A 20799-nucleotide genomic window follows, 5' to 3' on the forward strand; every position below is an offset into this window, starting at 1 on the left:
AAGTTGCTTTGCCACTTGGGCCATACGATCTAGCAGACCCAGTGGTGCTTGAAGTGTTAACGGAAGACAGGGATGCTGTTTGGAGTCTTTGGCAAGCCCCCGTAGGTGAACTGCAGTACAGGCCCTTAGGATTTTGGAGCAAAGCCTTGTCATCCTCCATAGAAATAGCTCTTGGCGTGCTACTGGGCCTCAGTAGATACTGAATGCCTAGCCATGGGCCACCAAATTATCATGCATTCCGAGCTGTCATGAACTGGGTGTTTTCTGACTCACCAAGCCATAAAGTTGGGTGTGAAAAGCAGTACTCTATCATCAAATGTAAGTGGTATATACATGATTAGGTCAGAGCAGGCTGAAGGGCACATGAAAAAACGGCCTAAATGCCTGTGGTTCCCACTTCTGCTACACTACCTTCTCTCTCCCAGCTTGCACCTATGGCCTCAGCTGACCATGGGGAAGATCCTAGGGTCAGTTGACAGAGGAAGAGAAGACTTGGGCCTGGCTTATAGATGGGTCTGCACAATATGCAGGTACCACCCAAAAGTGGACAGTTGTAGCAATACAGCTCCTTTCTGGGATATCCCTGAAGGACAGCGGTGAAGAGAAATTTTTCCACTGGGCAGAACTTGAAGCTGTGCATCTGGTTGTTCACTTTGCTTGGAAGGAGAAATGACCAGATGTGTGATTATATACTGATTCATGGGTCATGGCCAATGGTTTGGCTGGATGGTCAGAGACTTGGAAGGAACATGACTGAAAAGTAGGTGATAAGGAAATCTGGGGAAGAGGCATGTGGAGACATCTCTGAATGGGCAAAATCCATGAAAATATTTATATCCCACATGAATGTTCACCAAAGGGTGACCTCAGCAGAAGAGGATTTTAAAAATCAAGTGGATAGGATGACCTGTTCTGCAGATACCTTCTCTGAGGATATCAGCCTCTTTCCCCAGCCACTCCTGTCATCACCCACTGGGCTCATGAACAAACTACCCATGGTGGCAGAGATGGAGGCCATGTATAGGCTCAGCAACATGGACTTCTACTCACCAAGGCCACACTGGCTATGGCTACCACTGAGTGCCCAACCTGCCAGCAGTAGAGACCAACACTGAGTCCCTCATATGGAATGATTCCCTGTGGTGATCAGCCAGCTACCTGGTGGCAGGTTGATTACACTGGACTGCCTCCATCATGGAAGGGGCAGCATTTTGTTCTTACTGGAATAGACACTCTGGATACAGATTTGCCTTTCCTGCATGCAATGCTTCTACCAAAACTATCTCCCGTGGACTTACAGAATACCTTATCCACCATAATGGTACTCCAAACAGCATTGCTTTTGATTAAGAAACTCACTTCACAGCAAAAGAAGTGCAGCAACGAGCCCATGCTCATGTTCCCGACCATTCTGAAACAGCTGACTTGAAAGAATGTGGAATGTCCCTTTAAAGATTCAGTTACAGCACCAGATAGGTGGCAATATCTTGCAATGGCTCAGGCAAGATTCTCCAGCAGGCTCTTATGCTCTGAATCAGCACCGATACATGGTGCTGTTTAGTCCATAGCCAGGATTAGTCCAGGAATCAAGAGGTGGAAATTTGAGGGGCATCACTCACTATTACCCCTAGTGACCCATTAGCAAAATTTTGCTTCTGTGTATTTCCTACTTATTTTTTCATGAATACATTTGTGTGTGCGTGTGTGTGTGTGTGTGTTGTGTGTACAGAGGTGGGGGAGAGGGAAAGGGAGAGAGAGATCGAGAGGGAAAGTGAGAAAATATCTTTCTTCCCCCCCCTTATTCCTTTATCACGTAACATAAAGTGTACTGACCTCATATCATAGTATTTAAATGTTGTTAGTCTGACATCACAGTACTTAAATTATGGGATATCAAGAAGAGTAAACATCACTCAAGGACTTCTTCTGGGGAAGGGGTTAGTGCATTTTTGGTTACATGCATGATAGTTGTATCACGTTAGGTAGAATCATGACCTTGTTATTGTCTTTATTTGGAGATCTAGTATGGTTTAAGGAGATGTATATGGGTGCCAAGTTAACAAAGGGTAGAACTGTGATGGTTAATTCTAAGTGTTAACTTGACTGGGCCAAGGGATGCCCAGTTATCTGGTTAAACATTATTACTGGACGTGTTGGTGAGTAAAGGTGGTTCTAAATGATATTAGCATTTGAATTGTGGACTCAGCAAAGGAGATTGCCCTCTCCAATGTGGGTGGGGCTGAACAGAACAGAAGGTAGAGGAAGAGAGAATCCAACCATTCTCTGAGTACTTGAGCTGGGACATTGGTCTCCTCCCACATTTGGACTGGGATTTACACTATCAGCTTCCGTGGTTCAGGCCTTAGGACACAGACTAAACTACATACTAGGGGCTTCTCTGGGTCTCCAGTTTACAGACAGCAGACTGTGGGATTTAAGAGCCTCCATAATCACATAGGCCAATTCCTTATAATAAATCTTTTCTCTGTCTCCCTTTCTCAGTATCTTGTTGGTTCTGTTTCTCTGGAGAAACATGACTAATACATGTCCCTTCTGAGTCAATCCCTGGCCCCCTGCAATCACTCCTCTGATTTTTTCCAATACAGACTAGTTTTGCCTCTCCTCGAACTTCATATAAATGGAATCAGAGTGTGTAATCCTCCGTGTAAAGCTTCCTTCATTCTGCAGTGTGTTCATTAACGGTCTGTGTTGCTGTATGTATCAGCAGTCGGCTCCTTTATGATGTGGAGCACTATCAAATCGTATGGATATATCCGTTTCTCTATTCATTCACTGATTGATGGCAATAAGAGTATTTGATTGTAAACTTCAAGAAGGAGATCTTGTTTTGGACTACAAAGGCCAGGAACAGATGAAATATAGTTTATTCAAGTTTTTTCATTGCCTGCATTTTCTTGTAAACTAAAAAAAGGCTGTAGTCTTAGTTCATAAGCGATGACAATGAGTGGCTCTGTGAAATTAATTCTGTGTACCCACCATAGGCTATGACAGTGGTTTAAATTAATTGAACTACTTTTTAGAAATAAAAAAAAAATGTAAGGACTTTCATGATAGAACTTTTTCTTTCAAATACTACTGAAAAAAATCACAAAAAAGCTATGAATTCATTAGGTTATAAGGTAATTGAATTTCCATACATTTACAAAATGTGTATATGTAGTTAGTGGACAGAGTTTGATGCCTGTGTAAATATGAAGCTGTTTCATGTAGTACTTCAAGTTTCCCTAGGAAATCATATTCCATGAATTGGGAATCACTGATCTATACGAAGCCGACCCAACATAAAAATAATAATAAGAAATATCTGAAATGGGACAGAATGGAATGTGTGTACATGAATCCATGTGGAAACAGTAAGAGTGCTAATTATTTTTGATTCAAGAATTTCAAACAATTCCAGTAGTCCCTTTGTATCCTTCTCAGCTTCTCTTAAAATTTATGCACAGTGTTGTTACAACTGCTAAGAATGGTTATATCTCCATCAGATGTATTTATATAAATATTTTTTAGTTTTCTTTATTTCATTAAACTAAACTCTGCTAGTCTAATGACTGTATCAGAAAGTCACAATGTCATTTTGGTAAACTAAATTGTTGGCAGAAACTAAAGTAGGAAAGCAATGAATAGGGAGCAACAGAAAGCAATGAACTAAAAGAGGACTAGAGAGTAAAGATATAAAGAATATAAAACTACTGCTAAGAGGTTATAAATCTAGTGTTCCCTTTTCTACTTCCAACTTGCTAATAACACATAGGGATATTATCTTAGATTCTTTTTATTAATACTAACTAATGACATTTCTGATAGCTATACTTAATTCTTACTTAAACATTTATTACAATTATCACATGAAACGTTGTTGTAGAGCTTTCTAGGAATTATTATGTCCCCTTTGGAATGGCTGACATAAATATAACTAAGACAGTCATAAGGCTCTATAATATAGAGCTAATTATTTGACTTAGGAGGGAAAGGATGTCAAATATATCATGTAAAATTATAAAATGGAAGATGATTGATAAAGAGAGTCCAAGACATTACAGACTGGATAACAGAGGCAAACATCATGAGGATGCTTAAAAAAGGCATCTTAAAAATTTTTTAAAAGCAACATATTACTACATACTACCAGAGGGCTAAAGTTAAAAAGAATGACAATACCAAGTACTGGTGAGGATGTGGAGCAACTGGAACATTGCTGGTGGAAATGCAAAATGGTTCAGCCATTTTGGAAAAACAGCTTGGCAGTTTCTCACTCACCACATGACCCAACAATTACGATCACAGGAATTTACCCAAGAGAAATGAAAACACCTATCCCCACAAAAACTTGCACACAAATATTCATAGCAGGATTATTCATAATAGTCTAAACTGAAAACAACCCAAAAGTCCATAAATTTGTGAATAAAGAAATTATTATACATCCATACTACTGACACTACTCAGCAATAAAAAGGAATAATACATTAATACACCAGCAACATTCTGCTAGTTAAAAGAAGTCAAACACAAAAGACTACATGTTGTATGATTCTATTGATATGAAATTCTACAAAAGGGACAACTGTAGTGACAAAAAGTGAATCAGTGTTTTCCAAGGACCAAGGGGAGAGGATCAACTACAAAGAGGCACAAGGAAGCTTTTAAGAATGATATTCTTTACATCACTGTAAATAATTATTAAAGTTAATCAAAATGTACACCTAAAATTGGTGAATATTTTTGCATGTAAGTTATGCCTCAATAAAATAATTTTGATTGATTGTTAAAAATATTGCTAAATACAGTTTTATTACTAAAAGTATTATTAAAAAAAAGTAAACAAATAGACTTAACAGATAGTAAATTGTTGACATAATCGAACAGAAAAAATTACTTCATGATAGACTTTTAATGGTATATGTTTAGTGAGCTACAGATAAAAAGAAATGCAAAAAAAATCTTAAACTGTATCCAGTAATCTTACTGTTAATATAGTAGGGCAAAGCAAATAGGAAATTATGTCCACTTCCTTGGAAATAAGATTTTTAGCCTAAAGGAAATAATAAAATCAAAGAAGCAGAATCTCATAATCTTAAATTTGAATTAAAAATATCAATATAAATTCTTGATTTATTTTTTTCTTTCTAAGAAATATGTATCTTTTAGCTCTATCCTCTGAGAAGGCCCAAAGCTATGATAACCCGTTAGCAATGAACATCCACAGTACACAGATTATTCCCACCAAAGGGATTCAGGGCTCTTTGGAAAAATGGTTGATTTCAGGTTTGGGACAGAAAATGTATAAGTTGAGTCTGGGGCATCTTGTAGAGGCAGAAAGTAATCAGGCTACAAAAGAGTAATGAGGTTATACCAAAAAGATACAAGATCGATTTGAAGGGACTACCACTGGGCAAAGACGGGACAATTTGAGCTTCAAAAAGAATTATGATTGCAATAAATTAAAATACAAAGATACAAAAATCTTTTAGTTCACACTGATACTGACAGGAAAACTCATTATTCTGAAACTTGATTAAGTAATGGAAAAGAATAAAGTATTTCCCCTGCCCTTCCTGTACAAACTATATTTTACAGTAGCCAAATATTAGGACAAAATTCCTCTTTAAAGAAGAATCCTTGCTAATTAATATGGAATAAATAAAATAACTAGAAAAAAATCAGTATTTTGCAACTTCTAATGAAAATAATGAATCTAGGTAGTGATCTTTTAAAACCAGTCCTGAAAGACTGTATAACAGATGTACCAGGCAATCAAAATCACTGAAAATGTAACAACCAAACATTATGTGCCTCTTGATGCGAGGCAATAATATTTAGCATTGCCTGTGAAGTATTTCTGTCTATACTCCTAAAACTGAACTTCAGTATTAGTAAACCTCTAGATCTAACTTAAGATTTTACAGAAAAAAATGGTGGACAGAGGAACAACTTAAATGACACCAGAAAGAAGAGGTCTATGAAATCCAGAATGTGGGACACTCTACAGGAAAACATGTAAGTGGCATGAAAAAAGGAGTGAAGGGTTGACTATTATAGACTAAGACTTAACAGCCATGTCAACCAAAGCAACCGCAAACCAACTATAAAAATACATTTTTGAGACCATCAGGGAAATGTGAACATCGACTAGGTATTAAATATTAGGAAATAATTTTATTAATATTTATTTTGATATAGATGATAAAGATATTCTGGTTATTTTTTAAAAAGTCATTTCTGTTAGAGATCAATACTAAAGTATTTATAGGTGAAATGATACAAAGTATGGGATTTTCTTTATAGTATTACAGCCAAAAAAAAAAAAAATTAAAGAAAAAAAAAGATGGGGGAAGGATAGAGATAAATATTAGGAAAGTGCTAACAATTTTTGAAGCTGGGTGATGGGTACTTCTATCTATTTGAAAATTCTTAAATAAAAAAAATTAATATTTCAATTTATAAAATTTTTAAAGAACACTAATTGTGGTTTAATCCTACGCTACTATAGGAAATTCTACATATTTTATAACATGTCAAATAATGTAAATATATATTTAATGCAATCTATATACCTATTTATAGGTCTCATATCTATCATCTATATTAAAGGGATAAAAAAATTATCTAGAAGGATGGGAAGATAGAATATCAATATTAGTGATTTAGAAAACTTACTTGTAGCAAGCAATTGAACAATTCATTAAACAGGGATATTAACCAAAACATTCAACCTAATATATTGAAATAAATTTTCCCTACCACAAAGTATATACTTAAAAAATAACTGAAAAACTTCTTTTAAATCATAAAGTCTACAAAAACTCACGTTTTGAAGAAGTTGCTCAAACCAGTCATAGCCAGTATCTCTGCATGCTGCAACCTAAGGGGAGAAATATGGTGAAACTATCAAAGTCAGAAATTTACTTTAAAATATACTTTTGCTATGCTGTAGCCTCAAGTATATAAATATCCAAAGTTCTAAATTAAAAAAATTATTTTTAGAGTAAACTATTTTTTCAGTGAGCCAATAATTTACCATGTTAAAGAACTTTATTCTAAAAATATCTTAGAAGACATTCAAGAAATTAGTTCAATGTATTGAAATTTTTAAAATGGTATACATTCTGAACGGTATTATTGAATCAAACACTATCAGAAAAATCTGTAAGGTCTAAAAACAATAAAAATGGAAATGTTTGCTTCTTATTTTCCTTCTAGATAGAAGATTTAAAGACAACAGTGAAACTATAGAGTTGATCATGTAATCCGTAATATAAAATTTCTTATGTTCAAAACATGAACAGTATTCTGTGTCAAGAAAAATTGTAGCTTATGTATATAATTAAACATAATGAAACTAATCTTAATTCATGTTTTCTGAAAAAGGTAGAAATTACTATCTCATTTCAGGTTGCCATCCATGGGTTATTGTTATCTTTTTATCCACTTATCCTTTCCCTTTCAGTTTTCAATCACTGGAAGAATCTGGAGAATTTTAATATCAGTGCTTAAATCAGTGGATGCCAAAAAGTGGGGCTAGGTGAAAACAACACTCTCATCTTACTTGCATCCCTTGAGTACATCCAGAAATATAAAGGAAGGGATGTAGTAGAGAATAACCAAATATCTTGTCATTGTCTCTCCCTTTGTAAGACAAGGCAGACCTCAATGAGGTTTGTATCCACAGGGACCACCCCTGTTCCAGTCCTTCTTACCACATCAGTGATATTTAAAATTTTCCTTGTCATTGCTTCTTTGTCATTGTGTGGAGTTGGAGTAAACCAGAGTTTCTGGAATGTTTCATTTACTAATTTCTAGAAGAAAGAAAAATTTCAAACTAAGTAACTACAACGAATGTGGCAAAATTCTTAACCCCCAATTCTCGTTAAAGCCCAAAACAGAACTATTAAAAAAAAAAACCTATAAATAACTAAACAAAACACAAATTACCAGAAACTATTGGTATGACATCCTCAGTTTTTTTTTTTTAAATCAGCAATTAACTTACAAAAATTATAATCTTTTTCAACTTGGCAATGATTTTAAATGGGTAATACGATGCCTAGTATAGAACTTCTGAAGAGTACACATTCAAATGCTTTTAATCAAACTAAAAACACATTTTTTCTACTTTTGGGGGAGAAGTTGTTAAAAAACAAAAGAAAAAAAACCCAAAAAGAAATATAGGGACAATCATATATACGTAAATTCACTAATGAACTCAGGATTAAACTTTCAACAAAGTATTTACTAATTTAGAAAACCAAGCACATACCATTTGAAAATCAAAATAAACTAAATTTGATAATAAACTTCCTATATACAATGCAATCTCTACAATGATATTAAATATTATAGTTGCTAAATTGGTTGGGTAAGATCAGATTTTATTAATTAATGCAAGATCTAGAAATAAATACCTAAGTATGTCTTTTTCTTGAATTTATAATCTAAAATGATGATTCACTTGTAAAGTTTATATATATGTAAATTAACAAAATTTATATAAAATAAACATTTAAATTATTTAAAACATTAATTAAGAAATGAAATTTAAAGTAGTCAACATTTTTATCTCACCTTAATGCCCTCTTCATCATTCACTCTGCGAATCATTTTTACACACATTTCTGTAATTTTTGGAAATGTTGGTTGTTCAATACAGATGTCTCTTAGAATCTTTATTACCCTTTTTCTGACACTGATACCAGTATCCTAGGAATAGAAAGGTATTTTAAACGTCAGCAAAATTGAGATGCTTAGGTGTGTGAAATTTGATAAAATGAAATCAGAAAATACCAACAAGCAGTATATACACTATTTATTAACGTGATAAACATGGTCTATATATTTCCTTTTTATATGCTCTTTTATTAGTGTTACTATAAATTTAAGTTATTTTATTACACTGTCTTTGCTTTTAAAATATAATATCTAATACATGGAAAAATATAAAATAGCACTGAACACAAGACTAGAGTATAATAAGCTTGCCAAAATTAAATGGGATAACAAACATGAAACTTTTAGGACAGTGGCGCTTAAACAGCATATGAAGTATATTTAACAAAAATGTTTAACCTAACTCTTTCAAACCATTGTCACTATATTATGATTTATAGTAAATATAAGAAACAAAGGAACAGACTAAATGAAACAAAACCATGAGGAAATAACAATACTGGCTTGGCCATTTTATTACTTATTTATTTATTTTTTAATGATATTTTCCTTTTTTTAAAAGACTTTTTGATGTGGAGCATTTCTAAATTCCTTATTGAATTTGTTACAGTATTGTTTCTGTTTTATCTTTTGGTTTTTTGGCCCCAAGGCATGTGGGATCTTAGCTCCCTGATCAGGGATGGAACTTGCACCCCTGCATTGGAAGGCAAAGTCTTAACCGCTGGACCGCCAGGGAAGTCTCTGGCTTGGCCTTTTTAAATTAGTCAATGTCATGGTGGATGTGTGTAAAAAAGAGCTAGAGAATACTCTAAATAAAATAGAGATGAGGGACTTCCCAGGTGGTGCACTGGTTAAGAATCCACTTGCCAAAGCAAGGGACACAGGTTCAAGCCCTGGTCCAGTAAGATCCCACATGCTGCGGAGCAACTAAGCCCGTGTGCCACAACTACTGAGCCTGTGCTCTAAAGCCCGCGAGCCACAACTACCGAGCCCGTGTGCCACAACTACTGAAGCCCGTGTGCCTACAGCCCATGCTCTGCAACAAGAGAAGCCACCACAATGAGAAGCCCGTGCACCGCAATGAAAAGTAGCCCCCGCTTGCCACAACTAGAGAAAGCCTGTGCATAGCAACGAAGACCCAACGCAGCCAAAAATAAATAAATAAATAAATAAATTTATATATATATATAAAATAGAGGTGAAATATTGTGGTGGCTACTTGGGTGTTCATTGTACTATTTTTCTTTAACTTTACAAATTTTCAGAATTAAAGCATTTTTAAAATAAATAAAAAGCATTGAACACTTATTGTGTAAAATTATTTCCATTATGCAATTTAGCAATTGTGAAAATATTTTAGGATACATTACTAAGGTAGACACTGTCAGAGTTCATTATACCTGAAAATCCTGAGGAGTTTGTCCTTCACTCTTGAAAAGAGTGAGGCACTAAAATGGAAAAAATTCTTCCACTCTTTCCTTAAAATTCTTTGTTTCCATCAAGATTTTATGCTAGTTGAAGATGAAATTATCTGTTAACTCTCAGTCCCACTGTATTCTAATACTGGGCTAAAGGTGATGAAATAAACTCTTGTCATTTCAGAAATATCTAATCCTGTACCTAATGCATCTCTGTTGAGTTACAGAAGAAGTCAATATGTCCGCAGTGGGTGGTATGAAAATTCTACAGATAATTTGTAATGCCAATGTTTCCTTTCATTTTCCAGGGAAATACTTCAGGGCCAGAGAATTCAATGATATAGAAGAAAAGAATATCTTAGAATAGTGTTTCTTAAGTTTGGTGTTAAGACTCAAATGACTTTCTTGTTTAACTTGCAGGTATCTGAGCTTGTCATAATTCAGCTTTAAGGAAACATGCAAATATACATAACGGCCAAAAATACTGTCAGACACCAAAGTTCTATACCTAGTTCTCACTGAAACAATTCTTCCTGCTTATATACATACATATATAATTACTCTAGATTCCTGTCCAAAATATTTAACTATGCCATGTAGCGCCTATCATTTACTCATTGTAAACTGGCATAATCAAAAGGCAAGAGTAACTGGAAAAAGGAATCCAATTTTTGCCAATGATTTGTTTTACAATACTGAGCAGCCCTCCTCTTGAAATATGTCCTTCTTTAGAAAGTTGCTATAGTTTACAGATTAGGTAATATAAATACATAATTGATATCTACATTTCTAGCTTAACATTTTTAAAAAGTGACATTAGGAAGGCAAAATTATACTCATAAATTACAATAAAAATGACATAACAAACATACCAATATTCTTTCAATCAGCATATCATAATACTGCTCAGCAAGCTGAGGTCGACAAAGGACAAATCGACCTAGTAATTCTACTGCTGCTTCTCTGACACTAGTGGAGTTATCCATCAATCGTCCATGAACTCCTCGCTGCATATCCAGCTAAAGAAAAATAAAGAAAATGTAATTTATACTAAGTAGAACTAATATTTTAATTTGAATAGAAAACTCAAATAAAAAGAATCATCTGTGCTCCTCTTTACCCTTGCTAGAATACTGGGGTCTACAGCAACAACCTCAGATAAACACTTCATGGCTTTTGTTCGAACGGCAATTGCATTTTCACCAAGAACTCGAAGGATCTGCCAAGCAAATATTGACATTTTCATCAATTTTAGAACACATAACATTTAACAAAATATAGAAAGAAAACATGCAAAACAATTAAAATAAATATCATATTCACTTTCCTTTAATTTTTATATAAGTGAGTAAAAGATCTGTTATCTTACTGATCCAAAGCTTTAACTTAAAACATGGTAAGGCATTCTATGCTTTAGGGACTTTCCTTTATCCTGGCATTCTCAATTAAACCTGTTTTTTATTGCTATGCTTCATCTGCAAGAACCTGTAGCCCCACTGAAACCTTCCTATCTGTAACTTTAATCAATGATATTTAGTATCATTTAAATAATAACTTGGAATTGAATATTTTTATAACACCAATCACTCTACCTATATACCATCACTCTACCTGTACCATACAGATACATATCCATTTATCTGTAAAACAAGAATCAATAGGTAAAAGGCATGCAGAACAAAGATATTTTAACAAATATGGAACACAGAAACAAATGTTACTTTCATGATTTTTTAAAATATCTGTTCTCAACAATGAATAGACATCATACTCAAACACAAATAACCAGAATTAGAAAAATCAATTTCATTGTATAAGGAATTCTGGTCCAGTTTACCTGTGTCAAATAAATATCAAAGCTCTGGGCAAACGGCCTCATAGAGGCCAAGTATCGAACAATCAAACAAGCATCATCATAGTCCACAGTATCAGAGTTCATCCTGCAACAAAAAGTCATTAAATTTTAATTTATTTAATTTTTTTGAAAAGTAGGTAAATAGATATCAAAGAGATAACTGAAAAAGTAAAGATGTTTTCTCTTTGGATCTTACTTTAATGTGCTGAACTGAGAAGGTGTGGTTTTGATAATGCTTCTAAGAAACTTTTTCCGATTTTCAGCTCGATGCATAATTTGACCAGTTGTCTCAACTTCCTTTGCGTGATGTGTTCCTTCAGATGATTCTTCATCTTTTTGTGATTTCATTGCTTTTTCTGTTTCCAGAGTTGTATCACGGAACCACTGGGCTATATAGAATTTACGAGAAAACTGGAAAGAAATTTGGTGAGATTTGAGTTTGATGAAATTAGTAACAAAATTTCCAACCTACTGATAAAGTGTTCACAATCAGGAATACAAATATCAAGGTTTACTTTAAAAAAACTTCCATCAGATAAAGACAGATTTTAAGAAAGCTAGAACATTTAGAACATCTAAATGACAGAAAACTTATTATTTTACTTTGTCCTAACGGTTATATCAATGATGTCAAAAGATAATTTTATAAACACAACTGTATTAAGTCTACAATACTACTATCAACTACTTAACTAAGGATGGATCACACAACGGGTCAGTAAAATTAGAGAGAAGATGGGTCAACTAGAAAAGTTTAGAACACATGGATAAAATGCTGAAGGTAGAAGACTCTATAGTTATTTTCAAAATTTCACCTTACTTTTTCAAGAAATACATAGCCAATTATTATTGAAATATATTAACACTAAGGCACACCTATAATCTGTTCCTTTTAATCTGTTCCTGTTTTTTTTCACTTTTATTGAGAAATAATTGACATACATCACTGTATGATCTGTTCCTTTCCACAAAGACTGAAAACCTGCAGTAGTTGGCTGAACAGCTTAGTTATCTCCAACCTCTTTAGATGCATATCTCATCAATTAAAAAAAAAATTAAAAAGTGCCCCAATATACTGTATAAATTTTACATATAAACTTCTTATACTAATATTCTGGATACCTAATACATAAAAAAACAGAATTAGGGATTATATTTAAAAATAAATATAGACATAAAATTCTAATATTCTTTTTATATGCTAACAGATCATCTCATGCACCACCTGGACAAATGCTCTCACTTGGTCTCAAAGATAACCTATGGAAAGATTTCCAAATATTTCCCATGTCACACAATTTTAGTAAACTACACTATCTGTACCAGAATTCCATTTAAGACAAATCAATCCATAATCATTCTTTTCTGTTTAGACTATCATGTACCCCTGTTTTAAAAATCAAGATTCCAATACAACTTTCCTCTTCACAACACTTCTCAATTTTCTTTCAGACCAAGTTTGAAACAAACATGTAAACTCTACAAAAAAAAGGGAGAACAGAATCCTACCACTAGTGAAGGATCAGTCTCAGTGTTTTCATCCAAGTAATCAAGCAATGCTTTTTGCAATTGTTGGATTTCATCTTCTCCTCCTGAAACCTACAAAATAAACCAAGTAGTAACAAAAAAGATATTACTAATGTTCTTTAACAAATCATCCAGTTGCATACACAAATCTGAGGGAAAAATCTGATAAATGATAAAAATAAAAATATAAGTATAGAAAGAAACAGAAGAATACTATTTTTGAAAAACATTATATATTGATAGCTGAAGTGTACTAATAGCTGAGGTTAGCCTTTATTTTTATGAACTACATGTTAACTTTCTTTAAAGAAGCTTGTAAGTAGCTGACATAATAATTATTAGAACAACGTGTATGTAAATCTTCAGAGGTAGGAAGGTCCTAGCACTGGTTTTCTGTTTGCTAAGAGATAACTCCAAACTTTTAATCTAGTAAATGGAAACTAATTATTGTCTGAATTATTATGTGTTACAGGTGTCTTTGGGATATTATTTAAAAAAAACATTCTGAAAGGGAAATATTTTTATTTGCAATTAACATAAAATAGTACTTTATTTCATGTAGGGTATTAAATATACAGTAGGTATATTTGAGCTGTGCATTTGATCTAGAATCAGAAAGGGACTGAGTCTTTAGTTCTGTCGAGAACAATACAGAAGCAGAAATTAACCCTGAGTTGACATTAATGTCTATAGCTTATTCTCTGGTTTACCATGTGAAATGCCAAATATATGGTTTAGAATATATCTAAGTAGAAAACAAAGATTAGAATAACCTATGTTCTTGGAGTATAGTGAAAGGGATACATTCAGAAATTAGTCATGGCACTGTAAACTAGTACACTGTAAAGTTCCAAAAGCTTTTTGGAAGTATGTCAAGAGTCATAAAAATATTTAGCAAGGATCACTCCCCTCAAGTTTTACAGTGTACAATACATGGCCGTATGTGGCAAATAAGAGGTCCTAGGTCTACTCTCAGAAATACTGAAAATCACCTAGTTACCATTCTTCAATGAAAGGAATCAGCAATACTTGGAGAAATGGCTGATTCCAGGGCTGGCGCAAGAAAGTAAAAGATGAGTCTGAAACATCTTGTGCCACAAAGTCCTCAAGGAAAGATGGGAAGATATCAAAAAGATACAAAAGGCAGTTTAAAGGGGCTCCCACTAGTCAAATCTAGTTCAATTTGAGTGCTACAATAATGATAGCAACAAATGATAATCTACTAAATACAACAGGAATGGTAATATTCCATTAAATGGTAGTATTATATTAATGGTAATTTCTTGCTTTTCATAGAGGTACTGTGGATATTTAAGTGAGAGTTCTTGTTCGTGGAAAACATACACAAAGCAGTGGTTCTCAAACTTCAGCATTCAACAGAATCACCTGGAGGGTCTGTTAAACCAGACTGCTTGTCCCCACCACCAGAGCTTCTGATTCAGTAGTTCCAGAGAGAGTCCTGAGAATTTGCATTTCTAACAAGTTCCTAGGTGATGTAAAACTTGGTGCTGCTTGTCCAGGGAATCACACTTTGAAATTCAGGGGTCATGGGGGCATCCTGTCTGCTCAAAATGGTTCAGAAGAAAATAAAAATGCATATATAGATACACATGCGTGTATATTTTGAAAAAGAATGATAAAGCAAATGTCAACCACTAAGGGATCTGGGTGAAAGATTAATGGGAGCTTTTTGTACTATTCTTAAAACTTTCCTGTAAGTTTAAAATTATTTCAAAATGCAAAGTATAGTAACAAGAAAAAAAAATTAGAGGCATTTGTCACGGCCAGCATGGATATGGTTATGGACATTAAAAAAAGAAAAAAGAGTAGAAAGAAAGTGAAAACATTGTGCATGGTAGGATTAGAGATTATTTACCTATCAATTTTCTTAAGTAACTTTTAGTATTACTACCACCTCGTCCATAGTTTAAAAAAAAAAAAAAGGTATTGTTAAACCAAATAGGAAATAGAATCATACATTCATAACAGTAGTTCACAAAAAGAAAAGTAAATTAAGGATTATATAAATCATTTGAAAGTTCCTGTTACTCACAATTCACCCTACGGTATAAATTTTCTCAGTGGAGCTTTTGAAAAAGCCCATTTTTAGGAGTAAGATTTTATTCTGAATCTACAAAATGAAATGCAACACTAACATAAGAATATCTAAAAAAAGTACTTAACTATTACTTATCCCCAAAATTCAAATTCTTTATCTCAATACCTGTTTTAAAATTCGTTCTATAGACCCTTGATCCATTTTGCTTGTAACAGCATCTTTCCTCAGTCGTGCAGCAACAGTTCCAAGGTAATCAAGAGATGCCACTCTTAAAGCCATCTCTGTTGACTTGTTACTGAATTGATGAACCTACACATGAAAAATAATTTTGTTTTAATTTAACCAATTTTTACTATTTTTAATAGCAACTTATAAATTCCAAATCTATGTTGTATTATTTGAAATTTAAACACTTTTTTCCCCTGTGATATTGTTCCACAAAGTAATTGACTTTTTAAAAAATTTTATTCTATTTTATTTTTTTGGTTGCACCCCAGAGCGTATGGGATCTTAGTTCCCTGACCAGGGACTGAACCCAGGCCATGGCAGTGAAAGCCCAGGATCCTAACCACTAGGTCACCAGGGAACTCCCAGTAATTGCCTTTTGAGTTTCTGGAATTGTTAACATTTTCATTAAAAAAAAAAAAAAAAAAAAAAAATATATATATATATATATATATATATATATATACATAAATTAAACCTTCTTAAGAACACAGTCACTTTCTTTAAATGTAGGCTAAACTCTATAAAATGGGATTATTACTGAGTAAGAATTTGTTAGGCTGGAATTCTGATGCCTATGAAAAATTATCTTGGTTTCAGAATAGTATTAAGTTTTCCAGCTGACAAAAAGTAAGGTCCCAAAAACTTTGTAACAATTGCACAAGTCCAAATGTAGTCTAAAGATAAAAAGAAAAATCACAATAGTATTTCTTTGCATTTCCCTAATACAATATTACATTAGGACTAAAATGTGTCATGTTTTTAGAAATACTCTTAAAGATGACAGAGTTCACATTAATCAGTTTCATGCTTTGAAATGAATTAACTACAATAACTTATGACTCAGTGTTGAGATGCTTTTAACTAACAATACCTCCAAACAAAACAAAACAAAACAAAAAACAACAACAAAAAAAAGTTTTTTAAAGTACTGTTATCTTATGCAATGAAATGAAAGCACCAAAAGTCACAACATTTCAAAGTTTCTACAAGGTACTGACAGTATTGTGTACAGTTATGCACATGCAAAAATAGAGATGCAATGGTCATATTTCCTTACACATTTTTAAAGAATTCATCATCTGTGAATCAGAGTACATCCTCATTATGTTGTCTTCTAGTAATCTAATAATCTTTAAATGCTATACTCTTACCAACAGTCTCCCTAACAAACTAAGGAGTAGTTCAGCAGCTGGCCATTCAGGCTTATTGACTGTTGAAAGAAGGTCTTGAACAAAATTTTCAAATAGTGGTCTGTAATCTTCTTCACCTTGCTTACTACCACATCTGTTCAAAGATAAATAATGGAAAGGCTGTGAATTTAGGTGACATGTTCACCAATATGACTAAAACTTTGTTAACTAAGTTTTTCTCTTCTCTCATATCTAAACATGGTATACGAGAGTACCTTAAATAAAGTATGGTTTAAAATGAATCTGTTTCAATCTTCATTTTTTCCCCTACTACAGGGAATTCATTTATTGGCATTAACATAATTTTCTGGCAAGTGTAACACATTTTAAATAATGACTACTGTTTTTCTATGAGATTACTATAAATTCTTATGAAAGCTAAGGAAACCTCTCTCCCCAAACTTTCCTATTCAATTAGAAAGTCCCAAAATTCACTGAAAAAAAATTACAGAATTTCAGTCTCGAACTTTAACTTCGGGAGTTCAACATATGAGCAAGTTCGTAAAATTTTAGATTTCTAATATTCTAATTTCCTCATTTTAAAGATAAGGAAATCAAGAGTCAGGGAGATATAGTCAAGGTTCAGATTACAGCAGGAAGTTGGATGTAATCTTTTACATAAAATAAATGAACTATTCTCTATATGGCGAAAATAAAAATCAGATTATGTTAATTTTACTCACTTTTTAAGGAAGATGGAAAGGAAGTTTTGGGCTGTTCGCATGGCTGTTTCATAAGAATTGGTAATGACAACATCTTGGTCAACCTAGATTGAGAAAAATGAATTTATACAGATATAAGAAATGACCAACATACAAGTTATTTCAGTTGCTATTGCCATGTTATTACTGAATATAGGGGCAATACATTTAAATACTAAAAATCTTAACTATTATTTATAAAAAGGGAAGCTACAATTAGCATACTAAATATATTTCAATACTTCATAAAAACTAAATAAAAATATTGATAGAGTTCATTTTTATTTATTAAAATATGTTAAGAGTGACAAATGTGTTTAACAAATGAAATATCAACAGTTGTTTATCATGATCAGAACAATTCTGATTGAAAATATCAACACAAAAAGAATTTCAAAAAAAATTGCAAGCTCAAAGTTTATGGAATGCTAGAATATAATACTAAACAAATTCAACTCCTTCATTAGAAATTTAAAGACCAGGATATAAATAGTTAATTCAAAGTTGTGGAAACCCGAAAAGTGAATAAATATATGAAAAAGTTCACTAGTAACCAGAAAAATGAAAAATAAAACATGGTATCATTTCACACTAACCAGACTAGGCAAAATCAAAATGTAAGAATGTAAACTAGAACACCACTTTAGTGAGAAAACTGACAAGTTCCAGTGAAGTTAAAAGTGCATGTACACTATGATTTAATATTCTATTTCTAAGTATATCTAGAGAAACTTTCGCTTCAAGTTGTTGTATGTCATATATGATGTGTTTAACCTAAATCAAAAAGAATCTAGCATTAGTTACATGTATTAAAAACAATGGTGAGTGAAAAAATTAGCTGTAAATATGTCACTGTATCATTTATGTAAATTAAAAAATTCTGTATCAAATTTATACAGATAAATAAATAAATAAATGGACGAAGATAAACATTCACCAATGGTAAGGAAAGAAAAACTGAAAAGAGAACAGTGAGATTAGGAGAAGGGGAGAACAGGGACCTCAACTTTTTTGATATTCATTTTATACTTTATTAACCAGTCACTTTATTATTTATTACTATACACACAGCCACGACTATAAAAGAATTAGGAAATAAAATTCTCTCTCTTTCTTTTGAACTTCTTTGAGGTAAAACTATAAAACTTGGAAAAATTTTAAGTGTTGATGGGTAAGAGTTACAAAACCAAAAGCAAATCTTAGCTATAAGTTACTCAATAGTGAGGGCATAACATTTTCTACATGAATTTAACATTAATTATATTAATGATTATTTACTGTATGTGATTATAGATACTGCATATTATAATTATAATATTATTCACTTTCACATTCAATATCTCACTTGAGTCTTACAACTTGTAATAGTAGGCTTGTTAGGTATTATCATTCCCATTTTATAGCTGAAGAAACAAACTCAGATTAAAACGATTTGTACGTTTCATGACTGGTGGATGTAACAGTCAGGACAAGAACTCAAGTCTCCTAAAACTTAGTTTAATGCTCTTCAAGGATCTGAAAGCCCAGTCATGAAGCCCTAATTAAGAACTTCAGTTTTATAAGAATGGCAGAGAATACAGTTGCTTCCTCCTACAAAAATACACAGTTATAAAACTTACAAATGATTCCTTACTTTTTTATTTGAGTCCTCTTCTGAATTAGAGTCCTTCTCTGATGATGGTAAGTGTACCACACACTGAATTAGTTGTAAAACCAGTGCTGTAACCATCTGAATATACATAGGCTCTCCATCCATATCACTACTGTTTAACCTTTAACGGAGAAGAAAATATTTAAATCTTACAGAGTATGAAGAGAATTTCATTTTACATGTCATCTATGATCTGAAAGTTTCAGGATGCTTTCTTTACCAATATTTCTAGGCATTGTCTTTACTGCTTATAATAATGTCCTTAAGTCTAATTATTTCTAACTTATCAAAAAACCAACTAAATGCCTATGCATAGATAATTAAAATAGTCAAAGGAAAAATGCAGTATTTAATATAAAATTCTATACTTTATATATGTACTGCAGATTGAAAAATTATAACAAAAAATATCAAATATTTTTCAAAATGATTTTTAAAATGAGAAGTCTTCAGGATTTCCCAATGCCCAGGCATTCTGGTATTCATTTTCTTATTAAAATCTGCTACATAGTCAGCTCCTGATCATATGTTCGAGTATGAGCAACATAGAATATAAAATATTCTATGTTATAGAATATTTTATGACAGAATATAAAAAATCAAATTTTAAATCTTTTTGTTTAAAAGACAGTTAAAAACGTAAGAACTCCTTTAGATGTTGATAGCTTTTCTTCAGGTTTTAATGGACAATAGATGTTTATCAGTACACAGTCTAAAAAATTAAGATAAAAACAATTATTTTACAGAAGACAGCCTTCAAAGCAATCTAAATATAACCCTATAAGCTAGATCAACACATTTAATCAGCCAGGAATATTATAATGATAGTTATGAAAATGATGATGATTACCTATGCCAACAAAGGCAATAATGCTGACCACAGCGGTGGATAACATTCCTTAGTTACTCTGTGCTTAGTGATTAAGAGTGTTTAATCGTCATGCCTATTTTCTATACTTCTGTTAGAGTAATTTTTCGGCTCTCTTTTAAAAATATTATGTAATGACTTACTACTGTATAAAGGATTAAGTTCAAGTTCCTTCGTAAGGCTTATAAAATCCTTGAACTGTCTCTGACTCTGGAGCCGTATTTTCTATTGCTCTTCTCACAGGCCAATAGTTCTTAACCAGGGATGATTTTGCCCTTCAGAGGACATTTGCCAGTGTCTAGTGAAAATTTTGGTGATCGTAATTTGAAAAGGTGCGTTTCTTTTGGTATCTATTAGGTAGAGGTCAAGGATGCTGCTAAGCATCTTACTATGTACAGGACAGCACTGCAAATAAAGTATTATTTGGCCCAAAATATCAATAATGCCAAGACTGAAAATCCTTGCCACAGATCTTTACACTTGCAAATCACTGAACTTTTAAGTCTCTAAAATGTGCATTGTCATTTCTCACACCTAAGGTATTCTTCACGCTGTTCTGAGACTGAATTGCCTCTCTTTTATTTGATCATTAAAATAAAAATCAGACAGAAATG

General features: G+C 32.8%; 1 protein-coding gene across 5 annotated transcripts in view; it reads right to left on the reverse strand.

The window, feature by feature from the left end:
- The window catches only part of NIPBL (NIPBL cohesin loading factor), a 199915-nt gene that overhangs the window by 35501 nt on the left and 143615 nt on the right, over positions 1-20799 (reverse strand). For all 5 annotated transcript variants that reach the window (XM_082453662.1, XM_082453663.1, XM_082453660.1 and 2 more), the window contains 12 exons: positions 19300-19438; positions 17649-17731; positions 16927-17059; positions 15713-15856; positions 13471-13560; positions 12158-12372; positions 11944-12046; positions 11227-11325; positions 10979-11125; positions 8587-8721; positions 7722-7820; positions 6833-6886 (listed from right to left, as the gene is read on the reverse strand). In XM_082453662.1, coding sequence (XP_082309788.1) covers positions 6833-6886; positions 7722-7820; positions 8587-8721; positions 10979-11125; positions 11227-11325; positions 11944-12046; positions 12158-12372; positions 13471-13560; positions 15713-15856; positions 16927-17059; positions 17649-17731; positions 19300-19438 — 1441 coding nt within the window. The remainder of the gene's footprint in view (positions 1-6832; positions 6887-7721; positions 7821-8586; positions 8722-10978; positions 11126-11226; positions 11326-11943; positions 12047-12157; positions 12373-13470; positions 13561-15712; positions 15857-16926; positions 17060-17648; positions 17732-19299; positions 19439-20799) is intronic.

This window comes from Balaenoptera physalus (genome assembly GCF_965194825.1).
Source record: "Balaenoptera physalus genome assembly, chromosome: 3".
NCBI classification, from domain to species: Eukaryota; Metazoa; Chordata; class Mammalia; order Artiodactyla; family Balaenopteridae; genus Balaenoptera; species Balaenoptera physalus.